The 19,780-nt window shown below is 33.6% G+C and overlaps 1 protein-coding gene across 1 annotated transcript in view; it reads left to right on the top strand.

Annotated features, from left to right (window-relative positions):
- LOC145280044 (structural maintenance of chromosomes protein 2-like) overlaps positions 1-19,780 on the top strand; it is a 71,056-nt gene that overhangs the window by 7,845 nt on the left and 43,431 nt on the right. The window contains exons 2-9 of the mRNA XM_080131713.1: positions 3,630-3,779; positions 5,485-5,646; positions 6,383-6,493; positions 9,068-9,205; positions 11,154-11,231; positions 13,277-13,339; positions 14,682-14,831; positions 18,586-18,775. Of these exons, the coding sequence (XP_079987839.1) occupies positions 3,630-3,779; positions 5,485-5,646; positions 6,383-6,493; positions 9,068-9,205; positions 11,154-11,231; positions 13,277-13,339; positions 14,682-14,831; positions 18,586-18,775 (1,042 nt within the window). The remainder of the gene's footprint in view (positions 1-3,629; positions 3,780-5,484; positions 5,647-6,382; positions 6,494-9,067; positions 9,206-11,153; positions 11,232-13,276; positions 13,340-14,681; positions 14,832-18,585; positions 18,776-19,780) is intronic.

Here is a 19,780-nt window from a genome sequence, read left to right as displayed (position 1 = left end):
CTGGAAACTGTCTCTTGGTCATAGCAGCAGATTCAGCTTTCATCACGGGTCACCAGAGCATTAAGAACTGCGGGATCTGAATTGGTTAGCTTGATCATCTTCCTGCTGTCATGACAACGTCTTTCTTTTTTATCTTTTCTGAGCACTCTTGGGACAAACTTTGCACAAATCTTCGGCATTTTCAGTTCCTCGCGAATAATTGTGTGTACAGTTCCTACATTGACATCACACTGTGCACTTATTGTCTCTATAGACACACAACAGTTCTTATCCATGAAATTCTTTATTTGACCAATCAACTCTGGTGTTCCGACTTCCTTATTCCTCCCATACCTCTCCTCATCCCTCATAGATTCCCTGCTTTCCTTGAATCTTTTTATCTACTCAAAATCTTATGCTCGATTCATGCAAGATGGTCAAAAAGCAGTCTGAAGCATTCCAATGGTCCATATGTTTCTGTGGCATTTTTTACAAGTTTATAACATAATTTCATTGCATATCGTTCTTCTAAAGTGTCCTCACATCCAGATTGCATTTTTGAAATTCACCAGCTGTAACAATCAGGCTTTATTAGAGTGTATTCTTCCATTTCCTGCTGTAGCTGTTCATTTGAACGTGAAATCATAAAAATTGGTCATCTCATAAGATGTATAGCAATAACACACTGAATTTTCAAGAGTCTACGACAAATTTAAATGCCTGTACAAAAACAAAAATCTGGAAACTCATTGAAGACACTAGTATTATTACTCCCAGATAGGGGTGATTGGATTACTTGTGTAATAGGTGGTTAAGCTAGCCTTTATAGCCTCTGCCTCCTAACTGCTTGCATGCTACCTCCTGTAGTTCCTCCCACCCCGTTCCTTTAAAGAATGCATGCAAGTGACCAAGCATCTGACGGTATAATCAGACCCTATTCTCCTGCTGCCTTGTAGAGTTTGCTTCTTTAAGCAAAGGCTAGAAGGACACTCCGATATAAAACCATGCCAGTCTGTCTGGCTGTAAAGCGAGATTGTTTCAAGGTCGTCGGCAGACCGATGCAACGCTGTACTAGAATCCTGCATGTTACACATGAGTGCCACAGGAAGAAAGCATAGACCCCTAATGTGAGTTTCACTCTGGCGGTATTGTCCACCCTAAACAAGATACGTCAATGGCTTTTTTAGTCCAAATACTGCTACTTCTACTATCTTTTCTTTTCCTTTCCTTTCCCTTTCCTCATGCGAAAAACCAGTGGCAATGGGATTAGAGTAGTGGGAGTAGGCTTGGTGTAGCTGGAAGCTCTTGGCCCGGACCTGCATGTTGGCAGCAGGCATGTGATGGCCGCTTCTCCTGTGACCACACAGGAACTCGGTCCTGCACCTGCAACTGAGCAGGCCTTTCCAGGAGCATCACTGCTCACCCAAATTGAGGAGGGTCCTATAAAAAGTGAGCTTAAAATTAGTAGCCACACCTCTCAATCATTAGGTTTCTGTACCCAGTGACGCACCGTAAGTGCAGCAGTAAAACAAATATGTAAACCGCACCTCAAAGTAGGTGCTTGGAACGTGCACACCCTCATGGATGCAAGAGACACTGACCGCCCAGAGAGAACAGCTCTAGTCTCAAGAGAACTAGCAAGATTCAACATCGGCTTGGCAGCTCTTAGCAAGACAAGATTACCTGGTGAAGGTCAGATATCTGAAATTGGGCCAGGATACACCTTCTGAAAGGGTAAAGCACTAGAAGAACACTGCTCCCAAAGTGTTGGCTTTGCCATCACGACCTGACACCAAATGCCATAAGTGAAAGGATAATGACACTAAAACTATGACATTTCATAAGTGAAAGGATAATGACACTAAAACTATGACATTTCATAAGTGAAAGGATAATGACACTAAAACTATGACATTTCATAAGTGAAAGGATAATGACACTAAAACTATGACATTTCATAAGTGAAAGAATAATGACACTAAAACTATGACATTTCATAAGTGAAAGGATAATGACACTAAAACTATGACATTTCATAAGCGAAAGGATAATGACACTAAAACTATGACAAATTAATGTGTCTTGAAACTAAATCCCCACCTTAAAATCTAAAGTATCTATTTTTACTAACAAGTTTTTTTTGGGTGTTTAAAACGTACCCCTCTCTCCCTCAATAGAATCTCATTTAAAAAAAGTGGCTGTCCAATGCACACACACCTTTTTATAATTTTTTTTTTTTTTCATCTTTTCATTTTATTGCAGCGGATTATCATCGATTTGACACTAATCTACCAGATTATAAAAAAAAATGCCCAGCAGTTCAATATTTAAAGTTGTTTTAGGGGGATACTCAGTTTCTAATACAACGTTCTCGGAAATCTATTCCTCATGTTGGAATCGTTCAACGAAGACACTAAACTGGTATAGGTTTGGGGTGTTTTTCTTCAGAAATTTTTTTCAATTTTTCATACATTTCTTACAAGTTTTCAATAAGAAAATAATTATTCATTAAATTTCAAAGAATTTTGGTAAGAAATCTCTCCATAAATGCCTTAAAAAAAAAAAAAAAAAAAAAAAAAAATATATATATATATATATATATATATACATATATATATATATATATAAGGGAAGTGTGCATTGTATAGGTCAGCCTTAAAATTTTTATTTTGGTAAACTAGCATGTGATTCTTATATACAATAATATCAGATACTTGTATGTATTCTTGCATTTTATTTAATAGCAGATGTACTTGGCGTTGCCCGATATTAAACCTAACGTTAAATTCCTTTAAAAAAATAGAAAGAAACTGAGACATGTGCCTGCGAGTAGTATGTTTTTTCTAAACAGTTCACTTCTTGAAAGTTAAAAAAAAAAAAAAAAAAAAAGTACTCAAACTGAGACCAAAACCTAAAGACAGTGAGTCAATTTACGATAACCATTAGGCCAGTTTGCCACGATCTTTAAAGTGTTTTCAAACATGTCATGTGAACTATTCATGCACGCAGTCATAAAACAGTTGACTAACAGATAAAAATCTGATTTTCCACCTCTACCACCACCACCACCACCAATTTTTTAATTTTGACTCCTTTGCAGCCCCTCCCCCCCTTTTTTTCCTGGATGAAAACCTGATTAAAAAGTTCATATCTGAATACTCTATATACCAAATTTCAAGCCTGGATCAAAAATTTGTTGAGTATATAGGTTAAGAGTTGTCTTCACATAAACACGCACATTCTCACTTTTATAGATATATAGATTTTTTTATGTCTCCATTTTCTCTTGCATCAACACCATTTCCTTCATCCTTCACCCCCCCCTCCTCTTCCACACAGGACTAGTATATTTTAATAAAGAAATTTATTAGATATGAGTTATGTTCATGTTTGTTAAATGATATCTAATTGAATTATTTAAAATGTTTTCTTTTTATCTCTCTACATGCACCAACAAGCTATACAAGAAAGCTGTACAAAGTGTGCAGGTGGAGGGGGGCAGTCTTTTCTATCCAACGAACTTCCTATATTGTAATGTTAAAAACAGTATTTGTGTAATGTCTTGAAATCCGACTTAAAATTAAAAGAAAGTTTACATCAGTAAATATTGATTTTATTTACATATTACATTTGTTTCTTTCCGTGTATAGGTTCGGGCGACAAATTTACAAGACTTGGTGTATAAAAGTGGTCAGGCTGGTGTCACCAAAGCAACAGTTAGTATTGTCTTTGACAATTCTGATAAAGAAAATGGACCTATTGGTTATGAACAATATGATGACATTACTGTCACCAGACAGGTAAGTTGATTTAATCATAATCTCTTTTACTGTACGTGACTGTTTGTCTTGGCGAAAACTGGTTTTATTTCTGAAAAAAAAAAAAAAATAAGGCCATGTTTGTGATTTTGTCTGATTGTCACTCGTTCAACTCTGATTGTTGCCAATCATCTTTGGCCAAAGCAAGGAGTATGTCCTACTGAAAAACTTCATTTTTAGAATCGAGCAAACCATTTCTAGCACACCTGTTCTGTAACTGCATTCCAATTCTATACCTGACATATCTTTATACAGGTTTCTGTATTTTTTTTTTTCAAATTTTCTGTTGTAAAAAAAAAAAAAAATCATCAGATGTCTATAGTGCTCTTATTGATCTTCCATTTCAAAGCCTTAAGTACAACCAAAAATATATGAACCCCTCTCCCCAGAGACTTATTACACACTGACGCTAACACACTCGCTACACCAAATGCAGGATTTAGTCCTGGATATGACCTTAAACTATATCTATATGGTGAGACTCCAGCTTGCTGGCGTTGGGGAGTGTGGAGCCACTCTTTAATTGGCATTGCTTCCAGGTCCACTCTGACCTGGAGTGGTAGTACCTGTTAGAGTCCCAACTATGGGTTAAATAGAAACTGATATGAAAAAAATAAACATATTCTATTAAAAAATTTTTCTTCCGAGTTACTGGATTCGGCATTAAATAACCTGAAAAGGGTTGATACGCCATAAAACAACCAACCAACCAACCAATGTAGGATTTGAAGAATAGGAATATAAACTGATCTTTAGTAGGACGGAAAAATGGTTTTCAAAAAAACAAACTTTCAGCAAACCCAGTATATTTTTAATATTTTGAGCAGTACTCTGTCCTTGATTTAAAAAAAAAAAAAAAAAAAAAAAAAATTAATATGGAGATTTTATGAATAACTGGATATCAGATACAAGCTTTCTTTTCTTTTTAGCTAGGAAAAAAGTGTAGTATCTGTTCTGATCCTGCACTTGCTCTATTGCCCTTAGTCAATGAAGGAGAAGTCTTTCTAGATTTAGTCAATTTTTATTTTTCTTCCAATCCACAATGTCCCTTTTAGAGTAACTAAATTTTCCCCATTAAAACCGGATCTTGTGTTTAACTTTACCCTCATGTGAAGACAATTTTAAATAGTAACTGGGTATCAAATACACTTAAGATTTTTTTCCCCCTTTGTTTTGCTTTACGTTGAAAAATGCTTCTTGTCTTGATGATACTCTCTTGTGTATATACACATCAACCCTTTTGGGTTTTATAACAAATGTTCTATATTAGAAAGGTGTTTTGCAGCATGTGGGTCATGTTGTTTCAGCTGCTCATACAACATTACACGTTCATACCAAAATGTGTTCATTACAATATGATATCGTGCAACGTACCTGTTGTGTTTCTTCTTCCTTTGTGGCTGCGTGCCTTTATGTTGAATTGTATCTGCCCTATTGTTCTTTGCTGTCTAATGCAAGTTTTGTAACCCGATAATAAATGAACGCATGTCTTCTTGTGCTTTTCTGGATGTATCTCTGTTTTTTGACACGCATCCATGATGGGGGTTGTTTTATTAATCTCACATCGTCAATATCTTCAACAGAGAGTTGAGACTTTCATTTCATGAATGCATAAGTTCAGTCATCATAACAATGCAATTTGCAATCTCCTCTGAGATTATTAAATGAAACTAATTTTATTTTAAAGGTTGTTATCGGAGGCCGTAACAAATACATGATCAATGGAATCACTGCGCAGCACAAGCGTGTCCAGGATTTGTTCCAGTCTGTGCAGCTGAATGTAAACAATCCACATTTTCTCATCATGCAAGGACGAATTACGAAAGTGCTCAATATGAAACCACCAGAGGTAATTTGAAATATCCCTTTATAATTTAAAAAAATTTTTTTATTTATCTATTTATTTATTACATTCTTTTTTTTCTTAAAGGGCTTTACATTACGAATAAAGCAGTCATATTTGCGAATGACTCTTCCCCCCCCCCAGGTGGTGACTAAAAATAATACAATGCTTGTCTTTTCACAAGTATGTTTTTTTCAAAGGCAATCTTCCAATGCTAATTACAGAGTGGAAAAATGTCTGTCTTAACCGTTATTTTTTTTTATTTATTTTTTTAATAAAAATAAGCAAAGTCGAATTATTTAAACAATAAAAGTTCATTAGAACAATATACTTTTTTTTTTATGAAGGCTGTTTAAAAAAAACATCTGAAAAAATTTGTATGTTTATACCAGCAAATCTCAACATAAAATTCTATGTATATTTAGAACTGCACTTATTTTTGAAAAATTCATAAAAATCTTTATGATGTACATGTCCATCACGGAACGAAGATGTCATCTTCTAAAAATCACATGGGTTTGACTAGTAACTTTTCTATTTGGCTAGTTAATGAAAATATTTAGTGGTCAAAGGTCAACTAAACAGAAATTTGTCCGTAGAGCCCTGCCTTATTCTTTTTCCTTTTATTGATCAAACATTCTTGGTAATATCAGTTTACTAAAGATAGGTATCTAAGTAGCTGCACTGATATTAATATATTGATACTCTACTGCAAATATATATATTTTTTGTATTGTCTTAGATTCTTTCAATGATTGAAGAAGCTGCAGGAACTCGACTTTATGAAACAAAGAAAGAATCGGCTCAACGTACAATTGAAAAGAAAGATGCCAAACTTGCTGAAATTGAAACGGTAAGATTGTCAAAGTTTCCAAAATATGATTCAGACATTTTTTTTTTTTTTTTTTTCATTAGAAGCTATTTTCTTTTGACAAATATTCAGAGGATAAACATAGGATGAAAGACTTTGATTTTTTTTTTTTTTTTTTACTTATATTTATAAATAATTAGCGAGGGGTACTCGGCGTTGCCCGGGTGTTTTTCGGTGGGTTTGAAAAAAAAGGAAGCTTTTACGCCGCGCAGTTGGAAAAATAGTAAAGTGTGAAAAAAGAAACAGGTGCGCGTTTTTGATTGACGTGACGGTGATTTTGTTCGGGACAGTTTTTAATGAGGTCAATTGTTTGTTTTGAAAAACCCACGCTCGACATTGAACAAACTGGCTCTGGGCCTGTGAGTAGAGTCGAGTTTCGCTTTTGTTTATACCGAAAAGCGAATGTAACGCGTGCCGATGCAGGAAATGTGGAATAATTTAGGTTTGAAAGTGAATAAAATTAAATAGACAGGCGAGGTCCGTGGGTAACTCTGAGATATTACAATTTATGGATGATATAAACAGTTTTAAGAAGTTGCGAAGCAAGCGAGCGGTTCTCCGAAAGAAGCTTTTTGCGGACATCGCGGAAAAGCGAACAAACACACATACATTTTCGCTTTTATATATATAGATTAGCAGAAAAAAACTGATATTGCTCGGGATTGAATAAGGCTCATTACTATGTACATTTTTTTTTTTACTATGATCATAAAACCATATTACTTTATTTATTACTGCTCTACCTTCTCTTTGTTTCTCCATCTAATATAGTTGGAATAAACCGAAATGTTGGAAAACTCCAGATTAGTGTCTTACATATATGATCTACATTTCATCAAAATCAAATATATATAGTTGAAATTTTAAGGCGCTTTTCTCTCCGTGTGTCACTAAGAGGTCGGACCACTTAGATATTTGGTGCACAGAGGGTTATGTAGAGATTTGTCTTTCCTGAAGAATTGTATACATAGGATTTAAATTTCCTTTAAATAGCATATATTTGAATATTTAAGGGGTTACACTCTGATAGTCATCTTAGGAGTGCACTCAAAGATTCAGGAACACTTCCATTGTCTTCCCGGATAAATTTTACTTTGATTTTATGTAGATTCTTTAACCTTTCTTTCTATGGGGGACATGCACATACATACAAACATTGAGATATATAAGAAGTCAGATCCCAAAGATGTCATATTGGTAAGCCAATAGAGAGGAAGTATTAAATGCAAGGAGGTGGGTGGGGGCTGTCTACCTCGTGTGTGGGTGGAGGGGAGGGGAGCATGAATATTAACAAAGTTTGAAATAAGATTTTAAAAACATTATTTGATTTCATGCTATTGCATTGTTTTTATTTCAATAAAAATTTGATTTCTTCTAATATTAATCGAACTTATCTGGACGAGTTAAAAAAAAAAAAAAGATTTTAAATTTAAATTAACCTTGACTGTAACCTTTTACCTTAAGCTGCTGCTGCTTGTTTATGTTAAGTTATAAACGAGTACAGCTGAATTTAGTGAAGATAGTTATTGTTTTTGTTTTTTCAAAGGAGAATTTTATTAGATTAGAAAAGCCGAATGAAAAAAAGTTGGTTATAGTCAAAATTGTCTACTTTTTAATTTGCAATCTTTGCCTTGCAGACAGAACGACTGTGACAAGCAGGACATGGTTCCTTTTGATTAGTGATTGCTTATCTTCCTCTCGCTTAATCTAAAAGCTTCTCCCTTTCCTCATGTTAAGAATGGTTTTCATGTCAACTTGACCATGTCTCATTATTCAGCCAATCAGGCGACAGAATCCTCAAGTGAAAAAGAGCAGACAATCTTATCTATAACCGAAAAATCTTAAGTTTTTTTTTTCAAATTTAAAATCTTTCACGTTTAGCTTTTATTGCAGTAAAAATATTTTAAAATAAAGACACTTAAAGAATGACCAGAATGGAGGAAGTTATAATAACAAGACAACGAATAGGTCATACTTCTGTCACATCTACTCAAAAAAAGAGGAAGCCCCATTCTGCATACCCTGCTAGGAGCCATACACAGTCAATCATATACTAACAAGATGTGAAAACCTGAAAATAAGCGGCCTAAATCTATATAATGAAAAAACTATAAAGGACATTCACTCATGTAGACCCAACTACCCTCCTCAAATATCTGAAGATAACTCAACCCCCCCCCCAAAAAAAAAAAGTCCCTTATTTAACTATATAAACATAGACACTGAACACCAAATACTTAGATGCATAAAACTTATAATTTATAATGTATATAGTTATATAACCAAAATTAGAAAAAAAAAGACTTCAGAATTAAATGACCACTTGATATGGCGTAAAACCAACCAACCAAAGACTCTTAATGCTTGTAAGAGTAAATTATGCTTCAAGATGTTGCAGTTAAATGGAGTTGACCAGACATAGTCATTTAGAGAGAGCATCTCTAAACATATCCACTTATAAAAAAAACCTTTAGTGCCCAAATTTGACATGTAATTTAACTTTGAATCATTCCTTAAAATTTGTGTTAATTCTTTGCTGATGTTTTTTTTTTTTAGGTTTTACGTGAGGACATCAATCCCACATTAACAAAGTTACGTAAGGAGCGATCTTCTTACCTGGAATATCAAAAGATTACCCGTGAACTTGAGCATTTAACCAAGCTCTACATTGCTTACCAGTTCATGTGCGCGGAGGTTTGTGGTTTTTTTTTTTTTCTTTCCTTCAATTTTACCTATTGATTTGAAACATTTTTTTTGGCGTCCATTTTTTAACTTATGTAACAAGATTTCAAGAAAGTTGATATTTATAGATTTCAAAAAAAAAAAAAAAAAAAAAAAAAATTTAAGGAAAATGTTTTTTTTTTCTTATGTCGGTGTGTGTATTTGTAGAATTATGAGTGTATCAATCCAGGTCTGATAGAATTTGGTATCTGGAACAGATTATTTTTTGTCATTAAGTCTTATTGTTTGTAATCAGAATGTTTTTTTTCTGGTGCTACTTTGGTTTAGATATCTACAAGATAGAAGTACCTCCACTCCCCCCCCCCCTCTTAGTATATGAATTTTCGCATCAATCCATGATCTTTCAAATCCTTGTGCATATTCTCTGGTGTTAATGCTGACAAAATTTGAATGATTTACAAAAATAAAGGACAAAAATTGAGTTCCTGTGTTATGTTGATTTAATCGGACTATTATTCTCATCTTCAGTGTTATTAGCAAATTCAGAACTGCAAAAACTGAGTTGTTTTAGATTATGTAAGCTCTCCATTTGTCAGAATAGATTACTGAGTCATTAGCAACTTTTTGTTGAATAATTGACTTAAAAGTTGCACAACATCAGGGTTAACAAAATAGAAGTGTTTTCTTTGTTTTTTTACTGTGTTGATTGCAAGATGATATCATACCAAAGTAGATTTATGTGATACTAGCCTGGGTGTCCGGCGTTGCTAGAGTGTTTTGGAGGTGTGTGTTGAGCAAAAAAAAAAAAAAAAAAAGTGGTAGTAGGTAAGCAAACTCTAACCTGTACCGCAAAGGTGGAAAATAACGTGACTTCTTTGCCATTGCGTCCATCGCTAAACCAGAAATGGCAAAGGTTTAAATTAAGGCTAGTCAATCAAAAAGAGGGGATGACTTTTGAAAATATCGTTGAAAAAAGCGGGCCCCTCCTTGCAGAAAAGTGCCCTGTTGAAGGTAAGGGAATTAATGTTTTTAGCCAATTTTTCGATATTTGTCATCAGAAGGGTTGAACTTCAAAACGATATCGATCTCGTAAAAATTTGTCACCTCTGTCGAAAGTTTTAGGCAGACATGCATCCATACATACATACATTTAAACAGACAGATGAGATTTATATAATAGACTAGCGGGGGTACCCGGCGATGCCCGGGTGTTTCGAGGGGTAGTTTTGGGTAAATCAAAACAAAAGAATAAGCAAAGACTTCTTGCCCAAGTGTTTGTGTCGGGGGGGGGGTGATTAAGGTGGCTTTTGGGTAAATCAAAACAAAAGACGTTGCCCGGGTGTTTGTGTCGGGGGGGGGGGGGTTAAAATAAAGTTTTGGTAGGTAAGTAGGAAGGATTGAACCCGAAGCCTTGAGGCGAGTTAGAAAATAAAGTGTGAAAAGAAACGTGCGACGCTAACCACTGGGCCAGCAAGAAGTAGTAGAAGAAACATGTTTGAATTTATTTAAGTATTAAGAATTGGAAAAACCCCTTTTGCGGACATACATGAAAATGCACACACAAACATTTTCGCTTTTATATATATATATATAGATGTAAATGGTAACGACACAAACTGAAAACCTGGGTGTGCCAAGTTTGAATCCAGTTCATTCTACAGAAACACTTTAACGAAATCAACACGTAACATTATGTCTAACCTTCTGGAAAGGAGGTAAATAAAATAAACCAAAGCAGCACCTTTTTTTTTTTTTTTTTTTTTTTCTTTCAAATGATTAAGAAAATCAGATTATTTTTTTTTTTAAGCCTGTATGTGTAAGTAGCCTGTAATACAGATGTTTATTGTTTTTGGTCACTGAAAAAATTCATTAATACATGAATGAATTAATAAATAAATTCAATTATTAATTTAAAAATAATTTTTTTTTTTTTATTTATTTATTTTTATTTTTTGTCTAGGAAAGAAAAAAGAAATCTGCTGATGAAGTGGTTGAAATTGTTGAAACGATTGAGAAGTTGAATGAAAACCTTGTTTCAGTGAGTTTTTGTATTTAGTTTATGTACTTCTTCTTCCTAAACTGAACTTATATAAATTATTAAACAAGTTTGTCACATTCTCAGAAATTATAAATAGCAGAAAGTAAGACTGGTGCCATTTGAAAGTGCAGTTTGTCAAGATGTAATTTTTTTCTATTTTGATATGGGGTGGGTGGGTGGGGGAACCAGCTCTGATAAGGAGCTCCCTGGTTAGTAACAAAAATAAAAAATGTATCAATCATGAAGGATTTCTCGTTCATTAACGAGACCAAAGAGTGTATGGAAGCGTCAGAACATATACTACACTTTGATCTTGGCTCGAAGGCCAAGAAAGAAAAAAGGCAACCCTTTTTTCTATTGTCAAGATTTTTGTGATTTTAATTTAGCAACTATCAATCCTGATATGTTAGTTATAATCGATGCCTCCGTTCAGTCTCGAAGGACAACAGATACCATCTGTAAGGGTAGCGGCATGTGTGGTTGTGAGGCAAAGGTTGCACAATCCCAAGCATAGGATTTTGAAAGTTGCATTGAATCATTACAATGTCATTTGGTTATTCAATTTTTTTTTAACTAAATTGTTATAAAACTATAACTAATTTTGTTATGGTATTGTTTTTAATCTCTATAAAAATGATTGGATCTAAATAGCTTTGAAAACTTTCAAAACATGAGAATTTGCTAAGAATTTTTTAAACCAGAAAAATTGATTCTATTCCACATAATGTAAATCCTTCTAAATTTCAAAAGGTCACAAAGTAATTGATTTTATTTTATTTAAAAAAAAAAATAGGATTTAATTTAATTTAAATAAATTTCACATGTATTAAAAATACAATGAATAATGTACAAATTCATAATTAAATACCTTTAATTATATATCGTCACCTCTGTTCAATCTTTAAAGACAATGGATACCCTCTGTAAGGGTAGCTGCACATGTAATTGTGAAGCAAAGGTTTCACAATTACCAACCACACCTCTCCTTAATCGGCACTGCTCAAGTTCAGTAGCAATGAGAAGTACTAGACGACTGGAAACAATGCCGAGATAAGCAGAGAGCACACACAGCACTTGGAATTCCCAAATGGTCACCTATTTAGTACTGACCAGGCTCAATGTTGCTTAACTTTAGTAATCTAATGGTAATTGTTATGTCAACGTGATTATGCCATATATATACATGTTAATACAAACATAGGAAAAAAAAAAAGGAACTACCATTTTCATGTATGTTACATAACTCAACGGGGCACACATTCAATGTTTGTAAAAGGTTTCTGATTTTTGTGTTTATTATTTTCATACAGAAACGTAAAAATATATACTTTCAGATTGTGTTTATATATCCTCAATTTTTTTGTCGCGTGCAAGCGACTCTATAAGTCGGTCTGTCCGTAACACTTTTGTGCTTGGCTTTTTGGTTAAGATCAAAGGTCTGTTGTTAATAGATGCTGTTCTTAGCTTTTTAAGCTTTTCCTGGCCTTTTGGCCAAGTTTCACTGTATTTTTAACATGAATAAAGGATTTAATATCTCAAAGTGTAGTATCTGTTCTTACTACATGCTGTACTTATGTTTGTAACGTTGTGATATAAAGTGGGGGATCACTTTTCTGTATTAATTTAATGTAAAATGATCACCCACTTTACAACCCGTCAGTCTCAAAGCCATTCAAGTCATTCTCCAGATCATTGAAGTTGTTTTTGAAGGATTCCAGTTATTTTTAAGCATTCAAGTTATTCTTAAGGTCATTCAATTCATCCTTAAGTTCATTAGTCATTCTAAGTCATTTACTTTTTATTTATTTAAGTCATTTCAGCCCATTTTTCGGTCATTTTAGTTTATCTGTAAGAATTTCATGTCAATCTTACATTCACGCATTCATTCATTACACAAGAGCACGCGACTAATGGCTATCGGCCTTGTTTGTAAGTGACACAACTTGTGAAAATCCCTGTATTTTCGAAGTTAACGTGAATACAGAATTTATTTTATTTTTTTAAATTTTTTTATTTAAAAATTTTGTTTTATCTTGCGTGTAAAGGTTGGAGCAGATATTAAACGCGTGAGCAATGTTATTGAAGAATTGGAAAAGAAAAGGAATCAGGTGATTTTTAATTTTTTTTTTTTTTTTTATTGTAATTTTGTTTATTTAGAAAAGAATCTGAATTTATGAGAAGTTATATGGATTAAAAAAAAAAAAATAGTGAGTACTTGTACAGTTTAATTTAAGACATTAAAAAATGGAAATATAAAAAAGAAGTTATATTGTACGTATCTGTTATGGAATGAAGTTCTCCGGAAAAAAAAAAATTCAATTAAATGAATTTTTTTTAAGTAGTTTTTTTTCTTTACAGCGAAAAAACTATTTGTTATGAACCAATCAAAAGGCAGCCATGTTTCGGTTTTTAGGAAGAAAAGCTATTATTTAACATGGGGAGGGAGTGTCAGCGCTTTAAACTGATTTATCTCTCTGTGGCGTGGTCTAAAAATCCAAACATGGCTACCTCAGCGCGCTGTTGTAAAAATGGATTTTTCGGCTGTAAAAAGAAAACTACTCGATCAAATTAAGTAAATTTTTTTTAATTTTATTTTTTTGAGAACTTTATTCCATAACAAGTACGTACAATATAAATCTTTTTCAATATTTTCATTTTTAATGTCTTGATTAAACTGTACCAGATAATGAAATTATTAAATTTTTGGTGCTTATACAGATGAAAATCACATTTTAAATAAAAACTCTGATATACTTATGTATCAAGTATAAAAAAAAAAAAAAAAAAATATCCTCACAAAAAATTAGGAAAAATTTGAAGTTCAATTAACAATCACTTTCATCGTAGTTTGCATGATTCACGATGACCCCTTGTGAAGAGTTATCTAAAACAGGGGAGATAATTCTCATATGAGGTGATACTCCTACATAATGTGACACCCCCCTCTTTCCCCAAGTTAAGAATGGCGTTCAAAAACTGCAACTTTAACTTAATTTTGATTAAACTTCTACTTGATATTTTTTTCCTAATTTTTGTATTTTCCTAATTTTTTATTTGTATAAGCATTTTTTTTGTGAGTGGAGGTTGCATAATGTTTTTACTAAGATGCATATGTTAATACTGTTGTCGCTATTTACTTGACTCCCTACAAGGCCGAAGTTAAACACAAGGTTTTTTAAAAAAAATTTTTTTATGTGAGGAATGTCCATTTCCCTAACATGTTATGTAACAGATTTGGTATAATTAAAATTAATTTATTTTTAATAATTATTCATATACACAAAATAAAATAACCTTTGCGATAAATAAATAAAATAAAAAAAAATAAAAAATATTATGTTAACTCCTACTTTAGAGTAGCAGTATTTTCAAGGGCTCTGTTTGTGTTGTTTTGTTCATTATTTTCATAATTTCAATTTCTTGAAAATACAAAACTTTTTTTTATAATAGGAAAGCGGTCAGCAAATGGACATAGTTCAGAAAGAACTGAGTGAAGCCCAAATGGTAAATGCCAAGGTTCAATGTGCCATGGACAACAAAAAGGAAAGTTTAAAGGCCGAACAAAATAAAAAGAAATCTCTGCTTAAACAGAAAGATGATGTAAGTGATTGTACTATGAAACATTCACACATTTTTAATTTCAGTGTTTTTATTTAAAAAAAGCTGGTACTTGTACAGTTTAATCAAGACATTAAGAAATGAAAATATGGGGAAAAGGTTATATTGTACGTATCCGTTTTGAACTGAAGATCTCCAAAAAAGAAATTTCATTTAATTTGATCGAATAGTTTTTTTTTTTTTTTTTACAGCGGAAAAACACGTTTTTATGACAGCACGTTAAAGACAGACATCTTGGGATTTTTTAAATTTTTGTTTGGATTTTAGAAACGAGAAGGGGGAGATAACTCGGTTTAAAGCACCGACACTCCCCATCTTTTAATACTTAAAATCAAACCTTTTGTTCAGTATCATAACAAATTGTTTTGTCGCTATAAAACAAAAACTACTTGATGAAATTAAGTGAGATTTTTTTTCCGGAGAACTTCATTCCATAACAGATATGTACAATTTAAACTTTTTTTTTTGTTTTGATATTTTCATATTTTAATGTCTTGATTAAACTGTACAATTACCCCCCCCCCCATTTTTTTTTTCTTTATCAAGCAAATGGTTATTGTAATAATTCCATGTTAAAATAAGTAATTCTCTTGCTTAGTTATACACTTGACCTTTTCTGTTGAACGTGAAAGAGTGTACAGATCAAAAGATTTTGAAGAGTGGTTGGTGGCAAGGTAGGAGAAATCCATTTTGTTGAGTCAGCTGTGTCTATACTTATCTGACTTGAAATGAAGACAAGAGTCACCATATTCCAAATTTTTTTTTTTCTTAATTTAACATTTTACTAAGATGCCACCACTTATTAAAGTCCAAAGGCCACTCGAGGATGAGGATTGAATGATTGTTAGGTGGATGGTGAGACAACACTGAGGATTCGTAATGATGGTTAAAACTGGACGGAATTGGATTATTTTAGAAGGTGGCTAAACACGAATTTGTTTACATTGGACTTGAAAATGACTACATTGTAGTCAGCTGCAGTATTGTGTTCCACTAATGGACAGGAAAGAAATTTTGCTCACGGAAATTTTGTTTTAGTTTTAGGTAATGAGATAAAGGGAAACTATCGACTAGTTGTAGCAGGATGAGTTTTTGTTGTGAATGTTTTACAGGCGGGCATAGATTGAAGCTCTGTCGAGCACCTGTTATGGAAATAGTGATAGGGTAGAGAAAGGCTAGCAATGTCTCTTCTGTGAGAAAGATGGTAGTAAAGAGGAGAAAAGGGTATTTACCCACTAGATTTCGAAGCTGGTTTTGTACTCTTGTCCAGGTAGGAAAGGGTGCTCCAAGTAGCACCTCTCCAGATGTGGCAACAGTGTAACAGAACGCGTATAGCAGCAGTAGCTGTATGCAAATGACCGAGCCCTGTGCAAGTTGTCACAGTGAAGAAGAAAAGAAAATGATTATAAGAAAGAAAAACCTGGTTGAGAAGAATAGAGAGAGAAACGTTTACACAGGTGGCCTGAGAGTGACAGGAAAAAGATGTGTCCTAAACATGGTCGGACAAAGACAGAGTACCATGTGTTCGACACAGCAGTCTTGTTAAGACCATTGGCGTATGAAAAGACTTTTGAACAAGAAACAAGGCATCGTTCATTCTGGAAAGTACCTGTTAATAAATGTCTGTTTCACTAAGAAACAAGCGAGTTAAATTTTTTTCCTTGTCTTTGTTTTCCTTGTGATCGTCTGCATGAGTGTTGACATGTAACGACTACGTTACAACAGTACTCCATCTTAGGACATACCAACTGCAGTAAAATCAAGTTTATTTAACAAGAAAATAGAAATACAGGAATCAAATACGCAAAGCAAGTTAGGCAAACACGAGTGCAGCAATGTAATTTAGTCAATGTTGATCTTGAGTATGAATTTGTATTGCACTTTTTGGACTAGTCTTTCATCCAAATGATAAGACGAGCCAGTATTTTAATGTCTTGTGATTTATATAGATTGTATTTGTCTGAAAAAATATCTGGATGGAAATTATGAAAAAAGGCTAAGAGTGTGCATACACGGCATAATCAGATTGACACACTGTTTCCTGTCGGATCACTAAAGTTAAGCAACATTGAGCCTGGTCATTACTAAAATGGGTAACCAATTTGGGAATTCCAGGTGCTGTATGTAGGAGGACGTTGACACCTCCCTGCAAGAGTTGCAAAAACCTAATGTCATCATCTCCCCTAATGGGGATATACATGTGACTGGAGATGGCTTGAAAATTTCATACTCCCATGGAATTTTCTCGTTTGGAGGAAGCTGGTTAAACCTGCATAGGGTTAGTTTTGTCCCCCATTTTTTTTTGTCAATAACCTCAGACAATGTTGGGTAACTATGTTAATTTGTGTATAATTGTCATCTCCTTGTTAGGGGAGATGATGACTGGGGACCGCTTGTGAATTTCATACTCCCATGAAACTTCCTCCTTTGGAGGAAGCTGGTTAAGCCCGAATAGGGTTAATGCTGTTGCACACGCACACACTGACACCCAGTGATGCACCAATCATTTTTATTTTTACCTGAGTTTAAATATGTCTGTTTTAGCCAACTGAATCAAAACATTACTATGCAAGAGCAGTTGAGGATCACTTATGAATTTGATATTCATATGAAACTTCCCTCGTTTGGGTGAAGCCAGCTCAACCTGTCTTGGGTAAAGTTGCCACTTCAGTACAGTACTATGCAATAGATTGTGTATACCTGCAGAACAAATAGATCTCAATCATGTGACATCTACAGTTTGAACTCTTAAGTCACTCAAAATCAATTTCTACGCCCTCCCCCATTTCCTTTTTCTTGTCTGTTTTCTCTTTGACTCTGTAATCATCTTTATTTGTAACATTTTCTTTTTTTTTTTAATGGTTTTTACGTATCTAAAGACAAAAAAGTTTCATATACACTAAAGCTTATTTCACATAAAACGATTTTTCAATTATTACTTTAACAAACTCTATTTCCGATAACTTTCCATCTGTGAAACACAATACCAAAGAGCTACTTCCCAGCTAGCTACAACATGATTATTTTCAAGTTCACTGTTAACAAATCCTTGTTGAGCCATCTTCTTAAATAAGTCTGATTAATTGGTGACACCACATGGTACCCCATGTGACAAGCCATATCATCATATTTCTCACACTGACGATCATTGAGGGGGCCATACAGGCTCACAAGTTTAAAAATAAAATAGTGTGGGGAAAAAACAAAACACATTCTAATGCTTTTATGCATATATCAGTTGAACTCTGAACATTGGAGCTAAGATTTTTCGGTAGTCATTGCATGTTGTAAAGGAGTTTCGTTATTTTTCTGATAATTTGCTCTGTTTTGCTTATGTTAACAGAAAGTCTGATGCAATTTACCTTTTTCTTTCTTTTTTTCTCAAGACTGTAGCTTTCTGCTGAGTCATATAAGGGGAGTTTCATTAATTTCCTTATGAGATTATATGAATTTTGGAAACCTTAAAACTTAATTTTATCTAGACATATAATATTACTCTTTTTAAGAGGTTCAGTTCAAAATTTGTTGTAAATTCTATAGTTTGACTGCTAGTTTCCCAAGTTTGAAAATATTTACCTGAAGAAAGTTGGAGATCATATCAACCGAATCTTGGTGAGAATCATAGTCTGAATAATCCAGGTAACACGATCGTTATCTCAAAAGAAACTCCGGAACATAATTCTTAAATTCTCCATTGTCGATGGTTTTCTTATTTTTGTTTTTCTTTTCACTGCAGAATGGCAAGTCTATTGTAACCCGTGAAAAAGATTTAGAGAAGATGCTGGCTGCAACTGAAGAGTTACAAAAACAAAGTGAGGAGGATGCAGTGAATTACACGACTGCGCAGGAACATCTCCATTCGATAACGGCTGGACTGTCCAGTAACGATGATGGACAAGCAGCCACTCTAAATGACCAACTTCTTAGTAAGTGCTTTGTTATACTACCCTTCCCCCTTTCCTATTTTTTTTTTTTTTTTTTTTATAAATCCACATGCATGAGAAGAAATTAGGAAATTCAAACTATTTTTAGTTCATCACATCACATCACCCCCCACCACCACCAACAAAGCATGGATTGGACCTAGTAATTCACGTCCGCTCATTTATTTGCAATTTTCTCAAAAATCGCACTATGGATTTAAAAAAAAAAATATACACAAACATTAGTCATGGTGAAAGTAAATTTTTGCTGCAACGGATTTTCCGGGATAACTCTGGTTACCCCACAGGGGGTAATATAGGGGTAAAATTGCTCTTAAATCATTCATCCGTTCATTAGTTTACATTTTTCACAATAATCATGCCTCAGATTTTTTTTTTTTTTTTTTTTTTTTTTTGCACAAACATTAGTCACGGTAAAAATACATTTTGCACTCATAGAGGGGGACCCTGCATGCTCGGCTTGTTGAAATAAAAATTGTTGGATCTTTACTAGTTACAATTGAAATTTGCATTCCAAGTAAAAATGTTTCGATGTACTTACATGTCACGTTGAAATAAGTATCAACAAAGATTAGAATAAATGACCAAGTAGAAAATTAATTACAGATAAAAATCAATTTTATAATAAATTGCAGTTTTATCATAATGTGATACTATCAATGTTGATCACCCTACTCGCGTATAAAGAAGTAAGAAAGAAAAGAAAAAAAAAACATGTATAACAAAAAAAAAGAAAAGTAAGTCATCGGTTAACAAAAGAAATAGGAAATAGGATTTATCATTAGACAATAAACAGTAAGGTTGACAAAAGAAACCTGACATGGGATTGCTGGTCAGAGTAAAGGTAACAATGAACCTGAGGTATATTTAGATTAAGTTTGCTGGTATTTTAGGATTGATAATGAGTTTTATGACACTGGGGAGTGGCTATGGGTTAATAGTAGGAACAGTTTTCAGGGGATCTGGAGTTTTTACAACAGTCATAAT

Source organism: Euprymna scolopes, chromosome 7 (assembly GCF_053919585.1).
Source record: "Euprymna scolopes isolate OS-2025 chromosome 7, ASM5391958v1, whole genome shotgun sequence".
NCBI classification, from domain to species: Eukaryota; Metazoa; Mollusca; class Cephalopoda; order Sepiida; family Sepiolidae; genus Euprymna; species Euprymna scolopes.
The sequence above is the reverse complement of the archived record's forward strand: the minus strand, read 5'-3'. Positions and strand labels throughout refer to the sequence as shown.